At 37.5% G+C, this 27,351-nt stretch overlaps 1 protein-coding gene across 3 annotated transcripts; it reads right to left on the bottom strand.

Moving 5' to 3' along the window:
- Positions 1-10,770: 10,770 nt before the first annotated feature.
- LOC140228679 (mitochondrial import inner membrane translocase subunit Tim23-like) lies at positions 10,771-26,495 on the bottom strand. 3 transcript variants are annotated; one of them, XR_011901250.1, is made up of 8 exons: positions 26,358-26,495; positions 23,414-23,478; positions 22,872-22,965; positions 22,122-22,203; positions 21,079-21,137; positions 18,339-18,449; positions 16,322-16,622; positions 10,771-14,905 (listed from the first exon to the last, which is right to left on the bottom strand). XR_011901250.1 is itself a non-coding variant. In XM_072308943.1 (8 exons), exons 1-8 carry the CDS (start codon positions 26,440-26,442, stop codon positions 14,900-14,902), a joined length of 585 nt encoding a protein of 194 aa, XP_072165044.1. In that variant the 5' UTR covers positions 26,443-26,495; the 3' UTR covers positions 10,771-14,899. The 3 variants fall into 3 exon arrangements, 2 of the variants coding, with proteins under 2 accessions (XP_072165044.1, XP_072165043.1); XM_072308943.1 differs by having other exon boundaries at positions 16,540-16,622; XM_072308942.1 differs by having other exon boundaries at positions 10,771-16,622.
- Between the last annotated feature and the right edge of the window lie 856 nt (positions 26,496-27,351).

Raw genomic sequence — 27,351 nt, 5'->3', positions numbered from 1 at the left:
TAACAACATTATTTTTTCTAACATCTGCGTGGCTTGACTGGCATGGCAAGATAGAAAATGCATTGGCTTTACATATCCGAGTAATGGGAAAAGAAGTCATGCATATGTTTGGTTTTTGTTGTTTCTGTCTTCTTGGAATAGAAATTGAGAAAAATTATATTCGGGGAAAAGAACATCTATTGAGCTATTAGGGTTATCACCTTTGATTTTGATATCAATTTGTTTTGAAACTTAAGTTCGGTCAAGAAAATTGTATTATAATACAATGCCATTTCTGCAGTATACAGATATTCATTATCATACTCGATTTTGCATCTAGTACTCAGAAATGAAGACTAATATCTCGTGGCGGAGAAATTATCTTTTCATTTGGATAAGTATTGCATAGAGTAACCCAAGGACTATTCAGTACACATGTATTATTGTGTACAATGAGTTTACTTTGTGCAGGTATGTGTGTGTTATATTTACGCTAGTTTACAAGTTAAGGTAACTGTTTATCTTCTAGGGGTTTGTTAGCATCTGTCTTACGTCGAAAGTGACAGAAATCTTCCGGAGTATGTTTGCCAATATCATGAAAGTATTCATTTGTGTGTGCGTGTGTGTCTGTTTGTGTGTTTTCCCCGATAACTATGTAATGATAGCTTAATGACTGCGTAATTCATTAGGTACATACATGGGACACAGTCATCTTCCCCTTCTGCCCCAACCCCCCCCCCCTTTAAGGAACGCAATGGTAGTGACGTCATTTGGTGCTTTTTGCCACGTGCCATGGTGACTTGAATCCCATCAGTACTACTGATGACAATCACATACTGCAATGCGTCGTTAGTGGTACTACACAGAGTAAGGTCATAAAAAAAGGTTAAAACATTCGGAGGTGGAGGGGAGACTCAAAGAAGAGAATTTGTTTCTTTTTCCTCGTATAGTTTAAAATGAAAATTTAGTGGGTTTTTTTTTTAAGGAGACCTTTATATCTTTCAATCTTAATTCAATGCAATATTTGTTTTTACCAGGATTTCTTCTGGCGTAAATCGTGATAATGTTTGTCTGTAGTAAAAGTTAACTTCCTTTTATCACGAAAGAATACAGCAGCTGTTGTTAGACAAAGCCATGGCCCGGAACTTTTGCAAGCAGACCATTGACACATTCAGCAATGACGTGAGCACTATACATCATCATAATGCCACGTTTAACTCAAGCGCACCATGTAATGACGTATCCGGCATCAACGATTCCGTAAATAAAAGATTACTTCTTCTTTGCAGCTACCAACCAATGAAAAATGAACTGTCATAGTTCTCATCGCAGCAAGAAAGAAAGAAAAAAAGGTCATATCGTCATATCATCATAACTATCATATATTTGATCTACTTCTGTCAATGGAGAACTTCAGGCCATCAGCGCTGTATAAATTTTACCTTCTTTCCCAGAGTAAACTGCATGAGAAATTTAAATCTTCATTATTTCCGCTACAAATCCAACAGCGGTTAATTTACTGGCTCTGTGTTGACACCAATCACTGTGTACATCTTATGCATTCCTTCCCAAACGGACATACACGAATTCACATTACGCTAAATCACACAACCACTCCCCCCCCCCCCCGTAACCACGACTTCCAATGTCAATCCACATGCGTGGTAGCCAATTAACTATCAAGCATTCTTTCCTCCGTTCTTCACGAGACTTATTTTCGGCGCGCGGGCTGTTTTCAGAGCCAGTGCGTGATTGAGGCGCCATAATATCTAACCAATCGAAGGTGCGGAGATAGATAGAAAGGTAGATATAGACGTGCTTGTAGGCAGAGAGAGAGAGAGGGGGGCGGGGGTAGGAGGAGGAGAAGAAAGGGAAGGTGGATTCGGAGGGTGAGAGAACGAGACCTAGATTTCGTCACCTCTCTGGCAAGCTGCGAGGAATAACCCCGCCGTCCGCCGAATTTTAATAACCCATCTCCCTCCCTGCCACATCGGAGTGTTCTTGGATGTGAAGTGATGCGTTAGTTGTGGTATTCAATTGTCGTGTCTGCTATAAGGCCACCTGGTAACGTAATGAAGTTTTCCTGCTTTCCTCTGGTGTAACCTAAAATACGCTTTTAATACTTTCGTGTATTTTTTTTCTTTCTCGTCTGCCCATCATACTTTATCCTTTTTTTTTTCTATTTCAGTAGTGAATGTATCTTGATTGAATGAAGTGAAACTGAGGCTTACCTTATCTTCTCCAACGAATGCGTTCGCGTGGTGACACACTAAAAAAAAACTGTAAGAAACTTGCATTTTGTATAATAAGCCTGGTAGGAAACTCCTTATTTATATCTCCAATACTTGTCTGTACATATTTAAGCAAAGCAGCGAACAATATATATATATATATATATATATATATATATATATATATATATATATATATATCATCGAGTTGATATTTTTAAGTCCTTGCAGTTCTGTATATCTTCTATGTTTGCGCAGTGGAGAAAACGTGAAAGAAAAACTTGAGAAAAACAACGTAATCAAAAACGGAGCAAACGTGGTTCAAATAGAAGTATACCATAGCACAAGACTCCATTACCATCAAGTCATATTACCAGATGCGAGTCTTGATTTGGCGGGCAGGCACCGTAAAGGTTACCCTAGGTGACTCGAGAAGATGTGTCTGCATCATTCTGGTGGAGACGTTCGAAATACGTCACTGGAGCGCACTCGGGATAGAAGGCACTGGCGTGCATTGCTCCGAGTTGTGAACTCCAGCTGGCCGAAATCGCTTTAAGTCTATTTCAACCGGTAGAGGGCAGTGTGTCTCCAGTTTTATACTTGACTGAGTTATCCCTCGTAAACCTGATGCTTCTGGGATTAAACCACGGAAGATAAAGCGTACCGTCTGGGTACCGTACCTATATTCATAATTATCTGTGGCTGCGATATTTCACGTTCGCGACAGACCGAGAGATGGCGCAAATCCCCTGATTGCAGTGAATATTTAGATCACGCGCCGGAATTATCGCCAGGACGAAAGAAAAAGAAACGAAAAGGGTTCACAAAGGTGAACTATACGTGCAATTGAGCAAATCTCGAGGTATTTTGTGTGATTTTTTTCCCCTATACATTGCCTTCCTAGATAAACCGTGCATGCATGGGTTTCATTTATCTGTCTTGTGACTCGTTTGAGCCGACAATTCTCTAAAGTCCACAAAAGGGCAGAGTTTAATAGCAGTCACTTTTGCAGTAATCGTGTACACCAGATGACATTTAGAAAGTGAGTCTCCCCTAGAAATGTACAAGTTAATAATTTCAGTCGTACCGTACCCAGACATATCACCGTTTGTGATGTGACTTATGCAGGAGACCCAGAACGGTTTTTAAGAGAGGGGGTGGGGTGCTGCCTCGGGTCAATGGTAATGGAGCCATCCCCCCCCCCTCCCCCTTCTCCAGCTCCAGCTTTTGGAAACTTAACTACAAGACTTTTTTTTTTTTTTTTCGTGAAACATTACCTTTTTTTTTATTACCTTTAGAACATTCAAGCTATAGTCCTAGCTATACTACAAGCATGTAAATAGTGTTGTAATCAGATCATAAAACATTTGCCAACGCAAAAAAAAAAACCCACAAAAAAACAACAAAAAACCGAGGTGGACCTCAAGTATTGTGTGTGTGTGTGTGTGTGTGTGTGTGTGTGTGTGTGTGTGTGTGTGAGGGAGAGAATGGTGAGAGAGACGGAATATTCATATCATAGTGAAAAGTGATGGAGATTCACTCATCATAATTTGAGGCATGAGCGTGTTTGTAAATAGTCTACTCGAAGTCTGAAAAGAATAAACAAGGCTTGGAACCACTTTCCAAAAAGGAGCGCCTTTCCAAAAACACTACATCCTTTGCAAAAGAGTGGCGTTGCGGAGTGGTGGGATAAGCTCTGTTTCTCAGCTTCGGTTTGTGAAAACTTGAATATTTGTTTGTTCTTGTAGCAAGAAGGCTCAGGTTTACGGAGAAGGGGATGTTATTTATGATCTTATAGCTTCTAAAACCACTGTGCCCATTAATTTCCAGTCGGCAGGTATGTGCGTGAAATTTATGCACATTCGACTGATTGATACCGAAAGGATTAAAATCAGTTGCCTCTTGCGATCACCATATCCTTTCTCTCCACACCTCACCCTCCTTTGAAATGAAGTCACCAACAATTGAAACGCATGTTTGTAATAATGCTCTGTCAGGTATAGATATTTATTACAGTTTTGGATGCACAACGCGGAACAACAAAATAACATGGCGTTCATTTTGTGTCTTGAGGCAATGTAATGATATTTGGCACCACGCCGTCTTTCCGTCGGTATAACAAGGGTATATCTAGGGTGTGTTTATGCTCAATTTGCGAAGACAGAATCAGCGTTTTGAAACGCCGATTCAAATCGCTGATTCAAAACGCCGTTCACGGGAGCACTGTTTATCATTATGCTCACTTTCTTCGAGCTTGGAAAGAGCGTTTACGATTGCTTCGTTGACCTCAGCAGAGGCAGGTCAAATTGGGGCGCGCGCTTTTTCCGAAGTTCTGGCCCGAGTGTGTGCATTGTTCACGTTCCATAGCATATCTAATATCATTTCGATTATTTTACTAATACACATTATGGAATGTAGAAAATGATAGGAAACACGAGTATTTATTTCATCGACAAATGGTTGATAAATCGGATTGTACGGTAGTGAGCTCCTCATGCATTAACGTGTCCGTGTACGTACAGTGTACAACATGTACTAACAGGGATCTCGAGGGATTAACACCTGCAGATTATATATTGCGCAGTACAATAATCGAAAGGTCGGCTGCCATGGCCTGGCGCGCGCATTTTCACATGAACCGGAAAGGCGATGGAGATGACGTCATTTAAACGCGTTTATTTATGTGATTTGCGTTTATGCTTCCCCATGAAACGTGAGGGTGAAACGCTGATCGTAAACGTATATATTTGTGAGTTTTGAAACGGCGTTTATATCAAAGTGAGAAAGGACGCAAGTGTTTTGAACTAAACGCGTATCAAAACGCTGATTTTGACCCCCCAAAAGCGGGGAAGTATAAACATGGCCTAATATCATGTTCATCTATTTTTTTTTTCATCAAGACTCTTCTCATAATTATTATCATAAGTGTCTATCCGCCTCAAGCTGCTCCTCCAATGTGTGCGTGTTCTTATTACACGAATCTAAAAGTATAATTTCTAGTACATCAACGATAAAGTTCCTTATCCGAGTGGTGTAACCATTTTTGCTTTCACCTTTCCCTATTTTTCTTCCTCCTATATTTTCTTCTCTTTCTTCTTTTCTTTCTTCCTCCAATTTTTCCTTTCTTTCATTCTCTCTCTTGTTAGTGCTCTCATTCTTCCATTTTTCATCCTCGCGTGTTTTCTTATCTGCGTTTTTATTTCCTTATAGTCTCCTTTTTATATTGTTTCCCCTTCCTCCTCTCTTCTTTTCTTTTCCGTCTTTTTCTCCTTCTCCTCCTTGTTATCTTTCTTCTTTTTTTTTTGGGATTGGCTTGAGAGATGAGCTGTGGTGAAATACAATTCAATTCCTTTTCTTGAAAACATTTTATCTGCTTGAACAGTGTATACAGCGTAGGAGTGATTGTATATATACATGCATTGTTCGTTGTAGCATTAATCCTATACTCTGACGGTCAGATATGACAACACTTAACAGTAACTTTAGCCTAGAATATCTTAGAATTCATGTCAGTAGAATCGTGGTGCATGTATTATAAGCAAGAAACCACCCCAAAAAAACAACAGCGAGTCTACTCGGAATGAATGTTATGTTCTTGTTACACTTTCTTTCAGTTTTGGTGCGACATTTGCATTTTGATGGTGACTTACATATTTTTGGTTGTTTTGTTGTTCTGACGAGTTGAATTTGAACGCAATGCCCTAAACAAAGCAATGTAAAAGTCGATGGGAAATCTTGCAAAGTAATTACGTAATCGGTTAAAAAATTAGATATTTTTTCAAAATAAAAATTAAGAATATCTTGCTGCTACTACGATTTTCTTTTTCCGAACTCATATCCTATCATGATTGTCTTTCTTAGTAGCCAATGCAATGCTACTTTCAGCGATCTCATTGTACAATTGATGTGTGGGATTCGATTGACCCCGTCAATATAATCACGCACACCATTTTCTCTAGGCTGACGTTTCAGCTGTTCTTCACATGATAAGCAAAGTTTTATTTTTGATGTGACTATTACGATCTACAGCTACAACTATGACAACAATAACTAACGGTCTTATTTACATAAACCTCTACAGTGTTAGCATTATACTTCCAGAGAAGACCCTGCCATTATTAATCACCCCAACAAGTAGCCAGATAGCAATATTCTTACACCTGGGTAGAGAGGGACAACTTGTCGAAGGACAGGAGGTAAGCATTTAATGGAAATCGCATGCGAAACCTCTATTTCAAAGTCACGAGCATTATCGCGCTATACCACAGTGTACCCACAGTGCTGTACACGAATTAAGTAACTTCATCTCGTATAACAATTTCTGTTGGCTAAATGTCCTCCTTGACTAATCCAATACTAATAATGGTTAACATTTAGCAAGTGTGGCTTAGTTGTGTCGAGATAGAGCATTCGAATAATTATGCACTAATTCTCAATAAGTCGATGTCCTTTCGAAGTACACATAGCAATCCATTCACAGAAAGAAAGTACACGAATTGCAGCGTTTTTGTTGACACACTCATTCTATATAGTGAATCGTGGCCCTAAACAAGAATAAAATCGCTTTATGTTATGTTGTTTAAATGACCATCTGATGGTATATTTCGTGGTTATACTACGTGATTGTATATATTCCTGACTTTCTCTCTCTCTCTCTCTCTCTCTCTTTTTCTTCACAGCAACGCTAAAAGCCAGTAGGCAACATATTCCATTGCGATTAAAACTGCTGGTTCCAATTAAGACTTCGCAAAACGGCGACTGCTGCTACGTCGACTACCACTACTTCTACTACTACTACTACTACTACTATACTACGGGAGTATATACTACTACTACTACTACTACTACTACTACTACTACTACTACTACTACTACAACAACAACTACTACTTCTACTACTTCTACATCTACTTCTACTACTACTACTACTACTACTACTACTACTACTACTACTACTACTACTACTACTACTACTTCTACTACTACGACTAGTTTGAGTAGGCCTACTAGGTATTACCACTGCTACTACGACTACTACTTCTACTACTACATATATATACTACTACTACATTGTACTCACTATTCTTCATTTTATATCACTTTGACCCCTACTTTCACTGAAAATGCCCTAACGGTTTGACACACAAAAAAAAATGACGATAACAGTGATCACGATGATTACGTGTGATGCTGATGATTATGTCATACAATAAGCGATGGCAATAACTTAATATGAAGTTGATGGTAAATGATTAAGATGAGACAATGTATGTAGATTACTTAATTCCTGTCTCAACAAACATAGCAATGTAACTTTATCAATATCTATCAACAGAATATCCCGTAACACATCCCACAAACGCATACATTCACAACATGATGACGACCAGAATAGTTATTACCTTCTATAGTTGGCCATGAGCAAAATTATTATATACTTTGATGTGTACTCATTATGAAATTATTCGGAATGACAATCTGGTCTGTAATTTTTCCCCTTCTTGTTTTCGTATCATCCTTCGAGATCAAATTTCAATTTTTCCCGCTTTGGGATGTGCTTAATGCGGATTGAACCCGACAGTTATAGTGCTCGGATCCCAAACGACGCGGTGCGGTGCTGCGTCTTGTTTCCCACAACTTTGCCCGGGGACGTTCATCGCACGCACGGCCGGAATTCGGCATGGGTTCACGTTCTATGAAATCAGTAATGGATTCCGCTAAGCCACGGTATTTGGAGCGAGATTATACCGACGCTCGCATATTAGATAGCTTGGTCGTCTGCTCAAACTTAATCTGCGAAGCTCGAGCATTACGTCTGTACAGCAGCCATAATTATTGTTGCTGACATTGTCAACTTGTTCCCTAGTTATTTCATTATTCCAAGTGCCTAAGACTTACTCTTGCGAAAGGAAAACTGTCAAAGCAAAATGTGCTATTCTGTTGCGTTAAGGTGTCCGAAGAGAGATGTGCAATAAATGTTGGTGTAATCGGTTTAATGGATCTTGTACCTTACTTGTTTGGATTTTACCGTGTCTTCTCTTAGCGTATGTGTGTGCATGTATGTGTGTGTGTGTGTGTGTGTGTGTGTGTGTACGCGCGCGCGCTCGTGCGTGTGCTTTAAATCTTTCAAAGAAAATCATTAAATGACAACCTTGGGTGCATTTCATGAAGCAGTTGGTCGGATATTATTCTGACTAACTGTTACAAGCTACTGAAATGCTTGCATCTGATTGGCTGAGAGCAAATTTGTCCGACAACTTTCCCGGACAAAATGCTCATGGAAAGGCCGCCCCCCCCCCCCCCGGACATCGACATCCTATCTAATGCGGACTTCACCTCGGAGGATTACCAGGGCCCCCATTTCATAAAAGATGTTAGGATATACATGTATGGCAACTCTTTCTTGACAACTTCCCATAAGGATTATAGTAACAGCCAATCAGGAAGCTGGATTCTTGTCGTAACCATGACAATTACCATTCCAGCAAGAGTTGCTATCATGTTGTGTTTTTATTAATTGGGGCCCAGATGTTGAAACTCCAGCGAGATGATGAGGATAACTTCCAGTTGATTGCAATAATTATTATTCACAGTCCGACTTGAGAGGTTATATGCTGTTTTACGTCATACATGACATAATTATGTATATGTGATATATTTCATATTATGTATGTATATATGTATGTATATATATATATATATATATATATATATATATATATATAATGGTATTATTATCCGCGTGTTGGAATAAGAGCATGAAGACGATGAAGACAAACAAGTTGACATAATGCATTAGAATCCAACTTCATTTATTTGTAAACCAAATTTTCGACCCTTGCACGGATCTGTTACCCTGAGGAAGATCCGTGCAAGGGTCGAAAATTTGGTTTACAAATAAATGAAGTTGGATTCTAATGCATTATGTCAACTTGTTTGTCTTCATCGTCTTTATATATATATATATATATATATATATATATATATATATATATATATATATATACTTGTATATATACATATATACACACTCAGCAAAAAGAAAAAGTCAACACCATTTCAAGTTAATCGTTCTCATAGATTATTTGGCCGATATTAATGTTTTATATACCATGTTAAATGTAATTTGATTGGCTATCAACCTAGTAGGTCAATAAAAAGGGAAACTTTACACATGAGTGAACACATTCGTTTTTCACTTCCAAGGCACAAAAGTAAAAATTGCACAAATTGACAAGTTGTTATTAAAGTGTCTGTGCTCTTCCATATAACATTGAAACAAAAGACATACACAATAAGAAATGATAATTAATTTGCAAAAATCAACCTATGATCTCTATAATGTCTCTGTAACCCTCCAAAGATAAAGAAAAGCAAAAAATAATGGAGGAAAATGACGAATCTTCTGTCAAATCCATATTCAAAAGACATAAGAGAAGAAGCACTGGTAACAAAAATGGTAAAAAATTTGAAATGTTCTTCCAAATTAAGAAAATGTGAATTAATATTTGGTTCTTGAATTTGACTCATAGAATTCTTAAATTCCTTAATTAAAAAAGGAAATAAATAATTTCTGTCCATTACATTTTTATCCTATTTGCGGCTTTCTCCGTATGTCATTTTAACTTTGAGTTGACAGAAAATTATCATGTTCCCCCTTCAGTTTTCCCACTATGTCTTGAGAATATAAAGAGAAACAAGGGAATGAAAACTTATATCTGCTATTTCATGCATGTCTCTCATTGCGTTAAATTGGTCTTTTGTTATAATTGTTATCTTTAAGGGCATTTAAAAAAAATATTAAGTTCAATATATCAATTTCTGCAATTTTTACTTTTGTGCCTTGGAGGACAAAAACGAATGTGTTCACTCATGGGTAAAATTCCCCTTTGTATAGACCTACCATGTTGATAGCCAATTAAATAACCTTTAATATGGTACATGACACAATGATTTTTATCACAATCTTCTATGAAAAATATGAACTGGAAAAAGTTTTGCTGAGTGTATATATATATATACATATATACATATATATATATATATATATATATATATATATATATACATATATACATATATACATATATATATACACATATATACATATATTTATTGCTATTTCTAGTACTGCCAAGACGCGGAGCAACTACAATATATATATATATATATATATATATATATATATATATATATATATATAGCAATAATAATGTCACAACAGAGAAATGCATTAAATGCCAATCTTGATTTAAATGAATAATCCGAATTTTCGAGGATCCTTCCTCTTCATCAGGGATGACTAGTATATATATATATATATATATATATATATATATATAAAGGTGTGTGTGTGTAGATAATATACATATAGGCCTATAGAGAGAGAAAAGGGAGAGAGAGAACCATTGTTATTACTAATGCAGAGGTAGGTACTCGTAATATGAGAAAATGATCGAATACTCAGTAGGCCTACGTCAGAACTACATGAATGTGTAAATAAGCAAGAAGAAAGAGTAAAGGATTGGAGGCAAGTAGATAATCTGAATAAACGGTATGATCCAGCTTTCCTAAATAGCCCACCAAATCCTGAGGAAGTTTTATTGCAGAAATCATTGTCTCGCCCTCATTAGATTGTCAACTCTGAATTTCGCTGCTTGGCGTTAATGTTGATCAATCCCTTGACTGGAATAAACAATGTTGATAACCTGTGCAAAAGTACCGTAAAAATGATATTTGTTGAAAAGAATAAGGTCTTAACATTTCTAAAGATATTGTATTGCCCTTTAGTTTTGCAAATCAATTATTCAAAGTAAACTAGATTATTGCGGTGTTGTATGGAAGAAGATAAAGAAATATCATATTCAAAGACTTCAAATTCTTCAAAATAGATCACTGCATACTGCACTACACGTACAAGCTTAGCTAGGTTCTCTACTGAGCTTTTTATAGACAAAACTATCCATTGATAAACTAGATACGAGACGAAATGAACATACTCGACTCATCATGTATTAAGTTACACACAAACTTCGTCCTAAATATATGTTAGATGATTATGTTTCAATTCAAAATCTTCAGTTATAATGTAAGGAATTCATCATTAGATTTTGTGCTACCCAGGATTAAGACCTGGTTTTTCAACATAAAAGTTTAACATATTCCAGAGAAACACATTGGAATAAGTTACCATTGGAGCTGAAACAACACCCAACGTTTACAAGTTGTAAAAATGCACTGGACCGAAACCATTAAATGGGTAACTTCCCTCAGCTTTCTTTGCACGCACTTATCTCTCTCTCTCTCTTTCTGTCTCTTGCTCTCTCTCCGGAACTCTCCTTTGTTTTCGTCCCTTTCATTCCAAACTACGATGATGTACTTGTTAAGTAATTGCATATGGATATCCTTGATTGATCATGTTTGTTTCTGTCTAGATGTGTGCAGTAGTTTCATTGTTTGTCTGTTTCTGTTGTTTTTTTGTTATTATGTACATGTATATACAAGGGTTTTTTTTTTTTGTTTTTTTTTTACATTTATGTTGTACTTTATCTGTACGGACCTGTGGAAGAACAGTCCCCAGACTGAAGTATGTGTTGTGCTTAGATAAAGGAATGAAATGAAATGGAATCCAATGTTGAAGAAATGTTATATGCATCCGCCTAAATTCAGCAAATTTCCCCCATATCAGAACATTTTTCTTTTTTTTAATGACAATTGAGAAAGATAAAGAAACTTCTAAAATGTGTTGCCACCATGAGAATCAATCACAGCTTGCATAATCAAGAAGTTTTTAAGAAGAATTATTATATGAATCATATGTCAATATTACAAAATAGCTCAAATGAAAAATAACTTTCAGTTCTATCTTATGAAACATTGATAATTAATAGGAAATTACAACAAAAAGAGTCAGGGCTAAACCACAGAAATCTAAACCACACTTATGAAACATTGATAATTAATAGGAAATTACAACAAAAAGAGTCAGGGCTAAACCACAGAAATATATGTATGTTTGGTTTCGTGTCTTGTCTCGTGAAATGGCATGCCCCCCCCCAAAAAAAAACAAACAAACAAACAAACAAACAAACCACAAAACAAAACAAAACAAAACCCAACAACATTACTTTGAATCTCCCAGATTCATCAAAATTCTACATTATCATATCTACACATTCACACACACAGACATACACAGACACACACAAACACACTAACACACACATTCTTGTAAGATGCTTCAACTGTAAAAATGATTGTTTGCTCAAGGCAACTGGGCATACTCCATTATTTCTGAAAAACACATTTTGTTTTCTGATAAATAGACTAATTGAAATGAAAAAAAAAAACTAGAAATGTCGCTTCGGCGACTGGTATGCCTCCGCCATAATGCATGATTTTCCCAATAGGTCTAGATAGTACATGTGGACAATGTGTGATTACATTTTCACAAAATTGGCAAAATATTGAAATGACAAGTTTGTCACAAATGTGTTGAATGTTCACCTTCCTTGACCTAGGTTTAATTGGATGAATAGGAGAGCATGTATCTAGGGATTTAAGGACTTTAACTCGACTTTGACCCATTCATACATTTAGGCATTGAGTACTTTTCAAGGTACAGGTGTGGAGAAAAAGTGCAATTTCTGAATTGAATAGTAAATTGTTACCATTTTCATCTGGCCCTTGACCCTAAAATTCATAAGATAATCACTTTCAGGTAGAACATGCATAATATGTACTAAGTTTCAAGATAACTTGAGCCACTTCCGAGATATGGAGGAAAAAGTTAGTTCAGCACTTTCACTTGATCTTTGACCTTTTGACCTTTGAGGCAAAAAAAGAAGAAAAAAAAAACTTTCCAGAGAATTTCTATTAGGTTACACATGTATGCATACACCAAGTGTAAAAAAAAATAACCCTGCTGGCATTGCATGATAGGAGGGAAATAGTAAAATTTTGAAGTGTTGCACTTGACCTTTCACCCCTGACCTTTGACCCCATGAACCCTACATTCTCTAGATAATCACTTCCAGTCAGTATATGTATATACTATGTTCCATGAAGATACCTTGAACAATTTTCCAAGGTATGGAAAAAAAAAAAGTTTTAATATTTTTACTTGACCTTTTGACCTTTGACCTTTGACCTCATGACCCAAACTTTCACCAGAGAATCTTAATTGGGTAATACATGTATACACTAAGTTTCAAGAAAATATCTTCAGGCATTCAATAGATATGGTGGAAATAGTGAAATTTTATGTATTTGACCCTGACCTTTTGACCTTTGACCTTTGACCTCATGACCCAAACTTTCACCAGAGAATCTTAATTGGGTAATACATGTATACACTAAGTTTAAAGAAAATATCTTCAGGCATTCAATAGATATGGTGGAAATAGTGAAATTTTATGTATTTGACCTTGACCTTTTGACCTTTGACCTTGAGCATGTGCACCCAAACGTTGATAGGCACAACTTCACCCCATAATACACATACATGCCAAGTTTCATTAGGATACCTCAACAGGTTTTGATAGTTACCTTGTCCACAAAATTCATTACGGACGGACGGAAGGACGGACGGACGGACGGACGGACAACCCGAAAACATAATGCCTCCGGCACCACTTCGTGGCGGAGGCATAAAAAACCCACACCAAATTCAGTGTCTAAAAATTCTTAAAAATTAGGCTTTATGTAGAGTACAGGTGGACACACAATTATCAAGGATATTTGTAGAAAATTTAGAGCTTCCCTATTTGAAACAAGTAAAGTACCATTTGCCTATATGCAGGCACTAAATAATTTTATGCAGAACAGGGAGAGCAATCATATCCTGTACCCCTAGGGCCTTAAGGGGGCGCTCTTTCATTTGTTTTAACTACACGTACATTCATGTAGTGTACTCTGAACAAACAGGCATGCGCAGTGTAAAATGTATCCCCAGTTGCCCAGAGTAAAACTCACCACCATCCCTGATTGAAGCCACAATATGAGAACATACACAAGGGCATAATACATGAAGAAGAGGGCAAAAACACGAGAAAACATAAGAATTAATATCATTTGATATAATCTGTCAGTTGAGTAGCAGACCTGATAGACATACTTATGCTGAATATGTGAAAATTTCACACAGTCAAATAACTGCTAAGATGGGGCTTGTAAATTAACATTGATTAGAAATCACCCAATATCCTAAATCCTTATCTACCTGATCACAAAGTTCTATTAGAATTACGATGCCACAGTATTACCAATTTTTCAATCAAATCCAAAGAAGTATGAATACATCTTCCAAGACGAGTCGTCCAACTACTAATTTGCAGGAAGAAGACTAAATTCCCTCTGAAGTTAATGGGCAAGCAAACACGACTTGGATTTAACAATGGCATATACCTGGTAATAGTGAATTTGACTTCAGTGTGACTTATAATTTCCATGTTAAAAAACAACCAACAATTATATTTGGCATATACCCATTTATTTCCACTCCATACTATGGTCTAGTTCCACTCATTAAAAAAAAAAAAAATCTATGAGTGGTTAACAGCCCAACAACCTTATGATTTAAGCTTTTCCCACCAACTGTAATTTTTATCTCTTTCCCTCTCCTTTGTCCAGAAGTCTCATTAGCTGTTGCTACATCAGGCAAGGGCACACGAGTAGACCTTGGGCAAGCTTCAAATCTGTTGCGGACAAGTTTTGTGAAGGAAGCACACACATCGTTTTAGTAAATTTTGTAGACAGATGTGGTTTCTTCTCCTTACTTTCAAGCCAGTTGAAAGGGTAAAAAATATATCAACTTCTCAAAGATAAGTCCTTCAGATATAAACAGGGGAAAAAAGTTGACAAAATCACCTCCCGTGAGATGCAAACTCCATGGCACTGTACCAAACAAAATATTAGTGCATAATATATTGTAATAAATTATATTATTTTTGGTCAGTTTCCCTCTGTTTGCGTTTAAACAAAATATCAAACGGACTCCTGATAGTGCATTAGCAGTAGAAGCACACATGCACACTAGCTGGGAAATGCATATACAGAGTGATGACGTACACATACATCTTGCTTAAAACCAGATGTTGCATTTGGCTAAGTATTAAGGTATTCCGTTTGTATAGAAAAAGAGTCTATATAGTTAATTACTATCTTTAACACATTGTAAGTGCTGCATATAAGCATAGCAAATCTCATTAAGTTTAAAGAGGAATTCTAGTCCAGTCATTTAGTCTAATCACAAAGAGTAAAACCTTACAAGTACAACAGTAAAAAACTTTGATCACACTCAGATGAAAATTAACGAAGTTGTAAAATTGTGAATTTTCACTTATTTCTGCAGAACAGTTCTCGTGCAGTTATTATGAATATGTAAATGAATAAGCTAATGATGTTATCACCTCACAATTTTCCATTGGCCGTGAACAAAAAAGAAAAAGAAAAAGGAAATTCATTTTTTTTTTTGTTATTTAAGTGTAAACTATTATGTTATTCCTGGTCAAATAGCTTCAGAAAAATGATCAGTTAGACAGACCAAGATTCGAGGCTGGGGTGTAATTGTGTTTGAATGAAAAACTGGAAATTTAAAAATTGTTTGTACAAACTTTGTGGCAAATTGTGAGGGGATGGCATCCTCACCATGTGCACATTCATAATGACTCTTCAACAAGTGTTTCCTGAAAAATTAGCAAAACTTATAAATGTAATAACTTTCTTATTTTCCATCCAATTTTGATCATTTTTTTTTTTTTTATTGCTGTGCTAAGAAAATTTTCCTCCTCCTTTTCAGGCTAACTTTTAACTGCACTGGAATTCCCCTTTGATATTACAATGAAGATTTTGAACTCATAAAGGTAAGGAGAGAAGGGCAAAGGAGATAGTTCCCTGAATGATTCAGATGAGAGTATATTGGGGGAAATTGTCTGGAAAAAAAAAATTGTAGAGAATTTACAAGGACATAAATAAATGACAACATTAATGCCACAGGTTGCCATAATAATCAAGTGAGACACATCCCACCTATTCAATATTTCTCCTGTTTTCACAGCCTTTGAACATTCAATGGTCAGTTTCGGTATCAAACACACATGGTTAAAAATAACCTTGATATATTCCTTTCACAGCAATGTCCAGTCTTGCAGTCCACTGAAGAACAATCCTTTCTGCCCACAAATCTGGCTGCACATTGGTAGCAAGCATCACAAATGTCCATGGCACACACACAAAAGTGTCAGCCTTCAAAGATTTCACGGTGGGTATCATCGACAAACCATCTATGGGGCTAGTACTGGGTTTGTTCCACTCCAACCATGGCCCTCACCTTGTCCTTGTTGTGGTAAAGACACCATAACGAAGAGAGGCCGAATCCCACTGCCCCTGCTCTCGCCATGGTCTTGAGGCCCGCTGGGAAGATAGAAACAGAAACAGGAGGAAAGTGTAAAGATACATAGCACTACACTCAAACTCATATCAGTCTGTACAGTCAACTCCTGTTTAACAAAGTCCTCGGGCCCAGCAGTTTTCTTTCATTATATCAAAATTTCATTTTAACTGAACAAATAAACAAGAAAAGATATAGAGCTGATAATGTTGGGGGCTTAATTTTTACTTTGTTGTAACCAGAATTTCATTATAATCGTGTTTGTTATAACGGGAGTGCACTGTATCTAATGGAACAAGAGCTTGGTATAATCTGGCTATGCATTCACTTCAATCATTCACAAGTGGCACAATATCCTGGGTTGATACTGTTTTCCAACTATTGCTAATCATCTCTTGAGGCAAAACACAAGGGTTGGCATCATTTGCACATCTTCCAGGATGTGTCCGGACTGGGCCTATCTACTGAGCCTGCTCTCTGCAACGAGGAGTGATGCAGAATCAGATACTTGCCAAAGTTGTGTCTCACTCAGGCAAGAGACCTATTTGTTTGTTCGTTTGTTCTTTGTTTGTTGTTGTTGTTTTTTTGTATTTTTTTTTTTTTGGTCATATCATATGGTTGGAGTGCTTCCCTCTTTAAAGAGGGAACACATAACAACACATTTGGAAAAGCAAAGCTCAGCATTGCTTAAAGGTAGGGAATCCCATTTGCATGCCTTAAATGAAGAGTTGTATAAATACAAAGGTATGTTGAAGGGAGTATCATTTTAGAAACTCCCATAAAGTATTGAAAGTGGAAGGTAATATTTAGTACATTTTTATTGACCGTTAGATTTTTAATTGAATTTTTTCGGGGCTCACCATAAATTCCAGTACATTACTAGGCTACCTTTGCAGACCCATGCACTGCATGTGTATCCACCATGTATATTTTGTGAAGAAAGTTCATCAAAACTTACAAACATTTCTATATACATTCTTGCCACACACTCTATATGTTATTACATCAGCTCTTATACTTTTAGATTTGTGTTTATAGATAAAAAAAATACAGAAGACTGCAACAAGAAGGCTTAAGTGTGGCTGACACACAGAACTACTGAGTAGTTGAGTTTTGTGCATTATTCAAATTGTAGATAATTGTTGACTTCCAAATTTCTCAGCAGTGGACTAAACAAGTCCCCTGAGGTTCATATTTAATGTTTTGCTGCATTTTGGGAGGTCTGTAAAAGGTATCCCCTACCTTTAAACGTAACATACTATCTATTTCATCATCTCACCGCCCCATGGCTTGGTAAATGCCAAGATTGCATTCTTGACTCCAATGTTTCTCTCGCACAAGTAAAAATCCAACTCCTCTCTCTTACAGAGGAAGTACATTCTGGAGGTAACTTGGCTAGTTGATAACAAGCATACAATTCTCCATCTCCAGCAATAATTTGCAAGCCTATTACATTAGGGCTCATGCATTCCGAAATGGCAAGGAATAATGGGGAACAGAGTAAAGGGGGATATGCTAGCGGAAGATGGGACCAGTTATTGTAGATCCGACTATATACCAAGAAGCCCTTTATATCAAGGGCTGCTTTCTTGTGAAAGCACCAAGAGTTGCTGAAGTCATGAATAGCGATTATAATGGAGACCAAAAAAAGGTGAGTAAGATATAGTATTACAGATGCATCCCGATTCTTCAGCATGACTACAAACAAACCCATCCCCATCCCCTCCCACCAATCTTACCGGATGATTTGTAGAGGAGGCCAGTCAGAGTCCCTGCACCGATGGTGTTGACTTCATCATCTGTGCCTCTACTCCACGACAGGCCAACGCCGAGAATACTGTACATCAGAGCTGCGGACACAATGACGAAACAGAAGATCTTGTCGTCAGTCTTTTGAATTGTTTCCCCTCGGGAATTTTCATCGATATACCTCACGTTTTCTTGTGTCAGATATACATATACCTAGGATTAACTTTGCCTTTCATGTTAAATTCCTGATGGAGTACAAATTTCACTGATTGATCCATTTTGTCAAATAAGAAGAGTACACCATATATGCATCCTCATGACCAAGACATTAAAAAAAAAAAAACTTTTTTTTTTTGTTTGTGCAGGGTAAAAATGCCATTTCAAAATCACAAGGAATTTTAGCATTGGACTTTGAGTGCAGTTCACAAAATTCACAGCCACAAAGAATGGTAATTTGCCACAAATTTGTCTCTTTCAATATAGAGATAAGGGTCTCCAATAGAAAACTTTAATACAAAAATAAAAGGTCAGATTTCCTTTAAGCACCTGCAGTTTATGGAAGCAAGACAAAGAATAAACACATGTTTAAAGATAATAAAAAAGTTTTGGTACCTCAAAAATTTCCTTGTCTTAGTTTGTGTTTCAGGTTAAAGTACCTTTCATATAACTAACACTGTGAGACTTACTCGCCCCAAAGTGCTCTCATGTCTTAGTAATCATGCAATTAACTGCGACCAGCAGCCCAATACGCATAGCGACCAGCAGTCCCATACGTATAGCGTAATCGGGCTTCGCATTGTAGCATTCAGGATCATGACAGATTTAGTATCGCGGGATAAATGTGAACTTAAAATCCCAAAAATTCTTCAATTTGAAGACTTACCAATTAAGGTGAAGTATTGAAAACAGGCTTCGGGCAACGTTTGGTTCTGCCTACAGTCCCTTTCTGTTCGAATTGATGACTGAATGTGACTCCGCCGAGAGGACCTTGGGAGAGCTACATACACCATGTACACTGAATACTACAGCCAGTGCATGCGAACACATCACATGCGCACAAATTTCAAATCCCATATCAACGGATAAGATGTTTGTGTGCGCATGCGCTGGCCGTAGTAGTCAGTGTATGCATCGGTCCATGGTGTATGTAGCTCTCCCAAGGTCCTCTCGACCGAGTCACATTCAGTCATCAATTCGAAAAGAAAGGGACTATTGGCAGAACCAAACGTTGTTCGAAGCCTGTTTTCAATACTTCAACTTAACCCTATTCCCCTCGACGTTTTGCGTCACGATTTCGCAACGCGCAAAGATTTTGCCGCGTCGTTTCACAACTTTTTTCATTGAAGTCTCCTGCATATTTTGAGACCAAATTTGCGACGTCCGGGTACACCGTTTTGAAGTTACGTAATGTTTTGCATATGCATGTCAACAAAAAAACAGCTCAAATTCATGATATCGTGTGCAAATCCAATGCAAATTGTGTTTTTTGGTTAAATTGATATAAATTAGATTATTTCAACTTTTAACCATTTGAATTAATCAATTCTAGTGTAGATAAGCCTGAAATAGTGCCTGCAACAAATTTTGGCAAAAAAACAATAGAAAACAAAAGGTCGAAAAAACAATAAAATACATAAGAAATTAACAAAACAATAAAAAACAAAAGAAATTCATTTCGATTGTGCTAATTTTTTACAAGAAAATTGTTTGATGTGTCTTGAGGAATTCTGACACAAAAATTTAGCAATCCTCCAGTCTTTTTAATGGAGTTATAGGTGAAAATATGATTTCATGCACAAATTTGCATAATTAATTTATTAAAAATAGAAAGGCAATATTTTTCTATTGTATGACCATGTTATCTTGTAGTTGACATCCAGCTCTATCTTCAGACAAAATTTCACGGCGATCGCACGATCGGCGGCCGAGATCTGAAGGGGGGGTCAAATTGACCCCCCCTCAGTAAAAACTTGGTCTCAAATAGCCCAGTTAGAATAGGGTTAATTGGTAAGTGTTCAAATTGAAGAAATTTTGGGATTTTAAATTGACATTTACCCGCGATACTAATTCTGTCATGATCCTGAATGTTACAATGCGAAGCCCCATTACGCTATGCGTATGGGGCTGCTGGTCACAGTTAGCTATGCGTACAATGGGCTGCACGCTGCTGGTTGCAGTCAGTGGTTTCGTACAATATTTATCGACGCTGTACGGTGACGGCTCTGGTACGAAACCATTATTGCATGATTACTAAGACATGAGAGCACTTTGGGGCGAGTAATTCTCACAGACAACATACTTTAACGTGAAACACAAACCAAGACAAGGAAATTCAGGGAAACTTTTGAGGTACCAAAACTTTTTATTATCTTTAAGCTTTTCTGTTATCAAACAAGAATTTCACCAATGTTATCACAAACAAATGTGATCATAAAAGTTTAGGACATAAACAAACAAACCAACAGAACCTAAAATGCCAATGCTGAATATTCTGTAGACAAAAATAATACTGAGCAAACTTGCTCAGCACACACACTCAAAATCAAGGCTGGCAACTTTTTAGTTTGACAAAAACTGCAGAAGAATGTGTACCATAACTTGTGCTGCATCATGCTATAGATAATAAGCATGCATTTGTGTAATCAACCAACTCTGGAGGAAACTCTAGGTTCCTCAAGAAACACTGAGCTGTACCACCAACCACACTCCAGCACTCGACATATTTCTTACCGACAACACCTATTGCGTTTGCTGAGGAGGCCCCTTGTTTCGTAACCAACGTGATCATCCTGAAAGAAGAGAGGTACATAATACACTGAAAATTGTTAAATTTGCATCACTGTTATGGCATAACGCGATTTATAACTAGCAATGCTCTTAGTATTTACATCCGTATCACCTGAAATAGTGGATCAGCTACCACGTTTTGGTTGTAAGAAAATGAAACTAAAATACACAGGCAAAAATTTCACACAGTGTAACTCCATGCTCACAGATTTCAAAAGAAGGGACATTACGAGATGAAAAATTCTATCTAGATACAGCTAGGCTCGACACTAGCATTTTCTTTTGGTAGCCCGACAATGAAATTTGGTGGCCCAACTGGGTCACTAACACATATCTCTCCTAAAAAAAAGTGGTGGCCTGGCATCTATTTCTGGTGACCCCTGGACACCGGGTCACTGCTAACGTCAAGCCCTGGATACAGTAAGCCTGTTCTTCCAACGCCACCAGTCCAGCAATGCTTGGTAGCCTTATGTTGTGATCCTCTTTTCAGGATTGCACCAATCATTGTCATCAAAACTTGCCTTTTATTCAGAAATTTATGGCAAAGACAGCAACAAACATTTCATGCTCATTGAATTCAAGGCACTAAAAACATCTCTATTTTGTTCTACAAACTATCGGCAGCAAACAATAAAAATAAAACATTTTTGCCATTTTCTTGGAGGACAGTGCATGGACTTTTATCTGTACCATTTCACTACTTCCTAAGCTCAAGTTGAGTTATCAGCATATATGAAACTTTAATCCTGATTTTGATTTTTTTTTCCAGCTAATTTTGTATTTGCCCTAAGGATACATGTCTTTTTTCACTCTGACATGTGACTTATTCAATCAATATAGTCGTACCAAGAAAACAATAAAACAGTAAAAACATTGTTGCCACTCATTCGGGAAACGTCTTTGTGCCTGGCTCCTGTGAATTTTTTCAACATATCTCACAAGCATCCATTGAGCTAACAGCACCTTAAAATGGCTGGTCAACTTACTGTGACATTCGTACTCTTCCCGCAAGTTCTCTTGTTTCAGGCCCTGAAATTCTCAGGCCATTGAGTGCCCCATATATTGCACCTGTTGGGAAAAGGTTAAGATCGAGACATGGGTAATGTATCATTCTCTGAATTCTCTACTACCTAAGCAATGTGCGTATGATAGAAACAATACGTCCAGAGAATTAACCCTCAATTGAGGAAAACATGATACAAATTACTGTGGTTTTCCCAAGTGGCATCGCATTTGGACCAGAAAACAAAGCACAAACAAAACAAAACATATCCAGCAAAACATCCTAAGCCTTTTGGAATAGTTTCTGTCATGACCACTGATATGATACCTGTTGCAAGATTGATGATTATAAACAGAGTTCTACAGGAATTGAAAAAGGGTGAATATTCTACTGTGAAGACTCATGATGATTCAGCTGACATTTGGCTTTTAGTCTCATGGGACAAGCAGGGAAGAAGGTTTAGTTTGTTTAGTTTGTTTGTTCGGGGGTTTGTTTGGTGGTTTTGGTACTCTTGAGCACTGTTCTCATTGAGAAGAGAAGATTACCAATAAGTCTTTTTATATGACAAAAATCATGCCCATCACCACCAGCACTACCATCAATAACATCATCACTACTAACAACATCATCATCATCATTATCACCATCACTAAAATCACCACCATCACCATCATCATCATCATCATCATCATCATCATCATCATCACATCACTACTATGAGAGACTCACTAACCTGCCATACAGGAACCACCAATCTGTGAGAAGGCCAACTCGAGCCTCCCTCTCGTCCTGTTCTGACCATTTGGAATGATGAATTGTGAATCTCCCTGAACAATTAGAAAAAAAAACCAAAAAAAAAAAATGCACAAGCTGCTTAAAAGTCATGGAAATGGGGGGGGGGGGGGGTGGTGAATACTGACATACAGTACAAACGCAACTCCCTTTGAAACACTAAAAACAGAACGTAGCTCACAGCTAGTCCAGTGATGATCTACCAATTACAAAGCAGCAGCAGTAGGATCTTGACGCAGTTTGCGTCGAACTCGGGTAGTAAACAACAGTCAAATTTCCCAACTTTTCCTTGCTCACTGTCGTTACATTTCAGCAAATATCCTCCTGGCATTAGACACTGTTGATGTACCATATAATCATATCATACACTAGACGGGTTTGGAGAATATTCACTGTAAATGTACAATATAATCATATCATACACTAGACGGGTTTGGAGAAAATTCATGATAAGACGGCTAACTCTGTTTGCAGCTGACTCACCTGGTTCAGGTATATTGGATCTACATTCAGAAATGGTGACAGAGATCCTCCAGTACCAGCAGTGACTGTAGAGGGAGATAACAGGAATTAACAAGGTAACAATATATTATTTTGTATATAACATACACACACACACAAACACACGCACACACACACACACACAACTACTGTATGCCCATATATCTCAACAGGTTTTCTTTCTGCAAATTTTGCAAGTCTGGTGCTCTTTGCGAATTTATCAACACACAAAAATATTAACTCTGATCCAGACAGGAATGCCATGTGTGCGCGTACCTTTCTCTATTCATACACTGTACTGTCTTGGGGTAGCAGGGTGGGACTTTACATCACAAGTGACATTATACTTGTTTCAATGTTGGGTCTATTTTGTACTGTCCCCACAATTGTGTTAAGAAAATAAAAATAAACTCAAATCTTACAAGACATTGCAAACGCAAAATAACAAGATATGCGACAGATGGACAGTCAGAACACAACAAAAAAAGAATAAAAAAACACAAAAAAATAGGTGAGAAGCACGCTGAGAGCGCAAACCTCCACCAAGCAGCTCTTTCCACCACTGATCTTGTTCTTCCAGAGAGATCAATGATTTCCACCCTTACGTATGCATGCTGAAAATTGCCCAATTTCCCAATATAGAAGCCTTCTGTTACGTCATGAACTTCCAGCTGTGCAACACGCCTCACCCTAGTAGCAGAAACTAGAGCACTCACTTTGGTGTGCATATATGCACACTTCAAAAAAAGTGCAGCTTAAGACGCTCCAAAGTTCATCAATCCTGTCTGCCAAAAAAGCGAAAATCCTTTATAAAATCCATACAAATTTGCAGATCACTACCAAATTTCATCATTTGTTCCTTGTGTCATTTTCAACCTTGAGTTATTTTGTGCACAGACAAAAAAAAAAAAAAAAAAAAAATACTGATGAAAACAAAACCTTCTCCCTTGGTGGAGGTAAACTAGAGGTAGAGAAGCACTCTGAGAGCGCAGACCTCCGCCAAGCAGCTCATTTCCACCACTGATCTTGTTCTTCTCTAGAGATCAGTGATTTCCACCATGCACCATGCATGCTGAAAATCACCTGATCTCCCAAAATAGAAGCCTTTTGTTACATCACAGTTTCCAGCTGCGCAGCGCCTTGCGTGAGCAAAGCACACACTTTCATGCATGTATTTGTATGCAAACCTCATAAGTGTGCAAGTTCATTGACCTTACCTGCAAAGATTGAAAATCCTTCATAAATAATCCATAAAAATTCCCAGATCACTATCAAATTTAATCATCTCAGGGATCTGTTCCTTGTGTCATTCTCCACCTTTCCTGTAAGTTTCATTTAAATCCGTTCAAAGCTTTTTGAGTTATTTTGCACACAGACATGCTAACAAACAAACAAGGGCCAAAGTCCCAAAAGAAAACATAAGTTGAAACGGTCTAGATCTAGAAGTCTAGACACTCTAGATCTACCTCTGGCCTCCTTCCTTGGCAGATCGCGGAGGTAATGATAAAATACATTGTGGGATCTTGCATATAACTAGGTCTAGAATCTATTTGAACTTAAAGTAAACTTTAAAATTGTAAACCTCGTTCGTATACATATTCCAGTGCATAATCATATGAAGGCCATAAATAATGCATCATGGCAATGGTGGTACAAAGCACTTTTTCTGTATGGTAGGTAAGCCAAGGAGGTACTAGGCGAGCTCGCCTAGTACCTTCTTGGGTAAGCCACATCTCGCCACCATGCCCCATATCACCATAGCGTGTACAAATTTGCTGCTTGTGCGTAAAGCAAGACAAAAGTGTGCAGTAAAATAGGCACAATACGCAGAGAACATGCATTGGTTTGATTTGCTGTTAAGAAACAAGGTGAATATAGCTTTACAGGCATCAAATTGCTCAAATTTGTGATTTTCTGGAGTTTTCAATTTGGCATTTAGCCAGTTTTCTACAATTGTTCACTTATTCTATGCCGTGGAATGCGTCAATGCAATTATGTAGACGACAGTATCTCCGTATGTGGAATCCAAAAAGAGTTTGCAAGATCGGGATCTGAACCTGTGGTATTTTCAACATTTGTGAGGCGAAAATCAGGTAAATTTGATTGTTTTTTCACATCAAAATCCCGGTAAAAGTTAAGGGGTGGCGATATCTGGCGTACCAAAAATAAGCGAGAGGAAACTGACACCGCACGCGATTTGTAGCGATATTCTTGTAAGGCGACCTGGCCTCGAACTTTAATTTTGAGGACAGCATCGCCATTTGGAATCTGTGACTGTAGAGTTTTCTCCACATATACAAATGAGTACCGGAACATTTTTAGCCAATTTCTAGATCAAGTCAGTTTTGTTATTACAATCACTGGTTGAACGAACGTTTTAGTCGTTAATAGAGTGGCTACATGAGGCGTAGCGTACCCAACCATAGTTCAGGTCTTGCATCATGACATATTCTTGCATAGCATTTATCACCATGATCACTAACCGCAGCAGCGACCCCAATACGTACCGTAGGCCTAAAGGGTTTCTATGTTGCAGCGCCCCGCGCCGGGGTTACATGATCACTGAAAGAACGTAACAGTGACAGTGTTACAAAATAGATAGGGCCTTCTCCTGGTGCAAAATATGTCTAAACTTACTCTTGTTGTAGATCTATCGATACTATACTATTACTTGAATAGTATTAGTAAATTTCATTTACTAATGACTCCAGTCTACGGATGAAGACATACCAGTAGCTATATCGACATGTACAGTGAACACATAGACTCTAGATTGTGTGTGTCTGTGGACAGTGGTAGAGGAGTGCAGTGCTAATGTTAGTTAGTCATGTGTAACGTGTAGTGCCGTGGCTAACACGAAATTAGATCAGAAGATGATGTCTGAAAAATATCTTAAAGAGTGTCAAAGTGGAAGAAGGTATCTTACCTGGGACTTGCAAAGATGGGTCGCTGCTAGAATATGCCCCATACGAGCCAAAGAGGCCAGAAGATGGAAATGAATTTTGATCCATTTGGGGCTTTTGGGCCTCAATCGGCGTAAGAATTAACTTCAATCGCTCTTCGCCGGCCGGCTGGGTATAATACTTATGTGCAACGTGAAAAGCAGGGAATGGGAACGTGACATAGCACATGTACGACACTGAGTAGAATGAGCTAGGCCGTGTTACGCAAATCTTGGTCGGCATGTAATATTTAGTCTGAAATTCAGACCGAAAATAAGAAAAATGCTTAATAAATTATGATCATCATTTTGATTCTTGAAGATAAACCAAATATCTACCTTTCATTGTGTTTTTAACACTATTTCTTGTATTTTAAGGTACAAAAATTTTAAGAAAGATGGAATTAATGACACAAGTTTTTGCAAATATTCGACTAGCTAACTGAATTTTTAAACTAATACAAGGATCGAAGAAAAAACTGAAGTAAGCTACCAACTTCGAATGTGCATGACTTGCGTCATCTCTTGACTGCGTCATGACTGTCGTACACCTCAGTTTTATGTTTGCCTTGCATGAAAAACGGGAAATTGTCTTTTGATATATGAATAATAATTCAATGCACTGTTCTGCAACCTTTGCATTATTTAACAAACGTAGGCTCATACTCAACAATCCTGAACTTGATGCCAACTAAAGCAACGAATTTACGTTCAAGGTAAAGGGAAAACAGTCGAAGTGACCTATGTGTATAAGATAAGAATAAGGAAGAGAATGGATCTGCTAACGTTCTTGAAAAGCGAACACTATTCACGTCACGCTAGGGGCATTTAAAAAACAACAATAATAACAGCATCTAGGTAGTTCGTAGTGCCATAACGTCACGGTAACTCAGCTGTGTGCTTGAACTACAAAAATGTAGTTGAAAAAAAAAAAAAGAATACATGTTTTTGTCTCGACAAACTGGGCAGTATTTGTTAC

The sequence above is a fragment of the Diadema setosum genome, chromosome 5, assembly GCF_964275005.1.
Source record: "Diadema setosum chromosome 5, eeDiaSeto1, whole genome shotgun sequence".
In the NCBI taxonomy this organism is placed as follows: Eukaryota; Metazoa; Echinodermata; class Echinoidea; order Diadematoida; family Diadematidae; genus Diadema; species Diadema setosum.
Note: the sequence above shows the minus strand (reverse complement) of the source record. Positions and strands in the feature narration are given on the sequence as shown.

Bases quoted from the DNA above. Each gene is read 5' to 3' on its own strand.
- LOC140228679 (XM_072308942.1), bottom strand. From the start codon at position 26,442: ATGGATCAAAATTCATTTCCATCTTCTGGCCTCTTTGGCTCGTATGGG. The intron at 23,479-26,357 runs GTAAGATACCTT...CTCCCTCTACAG, and splicing joins CCCATCTTTGCAAGTCCCAG to TCACTGCTGGTACTGGAGGA. The intron at 21,138-22,121 runs GTAAGTTGACCA...CTCTTCTTTCAG, and splicing joins GGAAGAGTACGAATGTCACA to GATGATCACGTTGGTTACGA.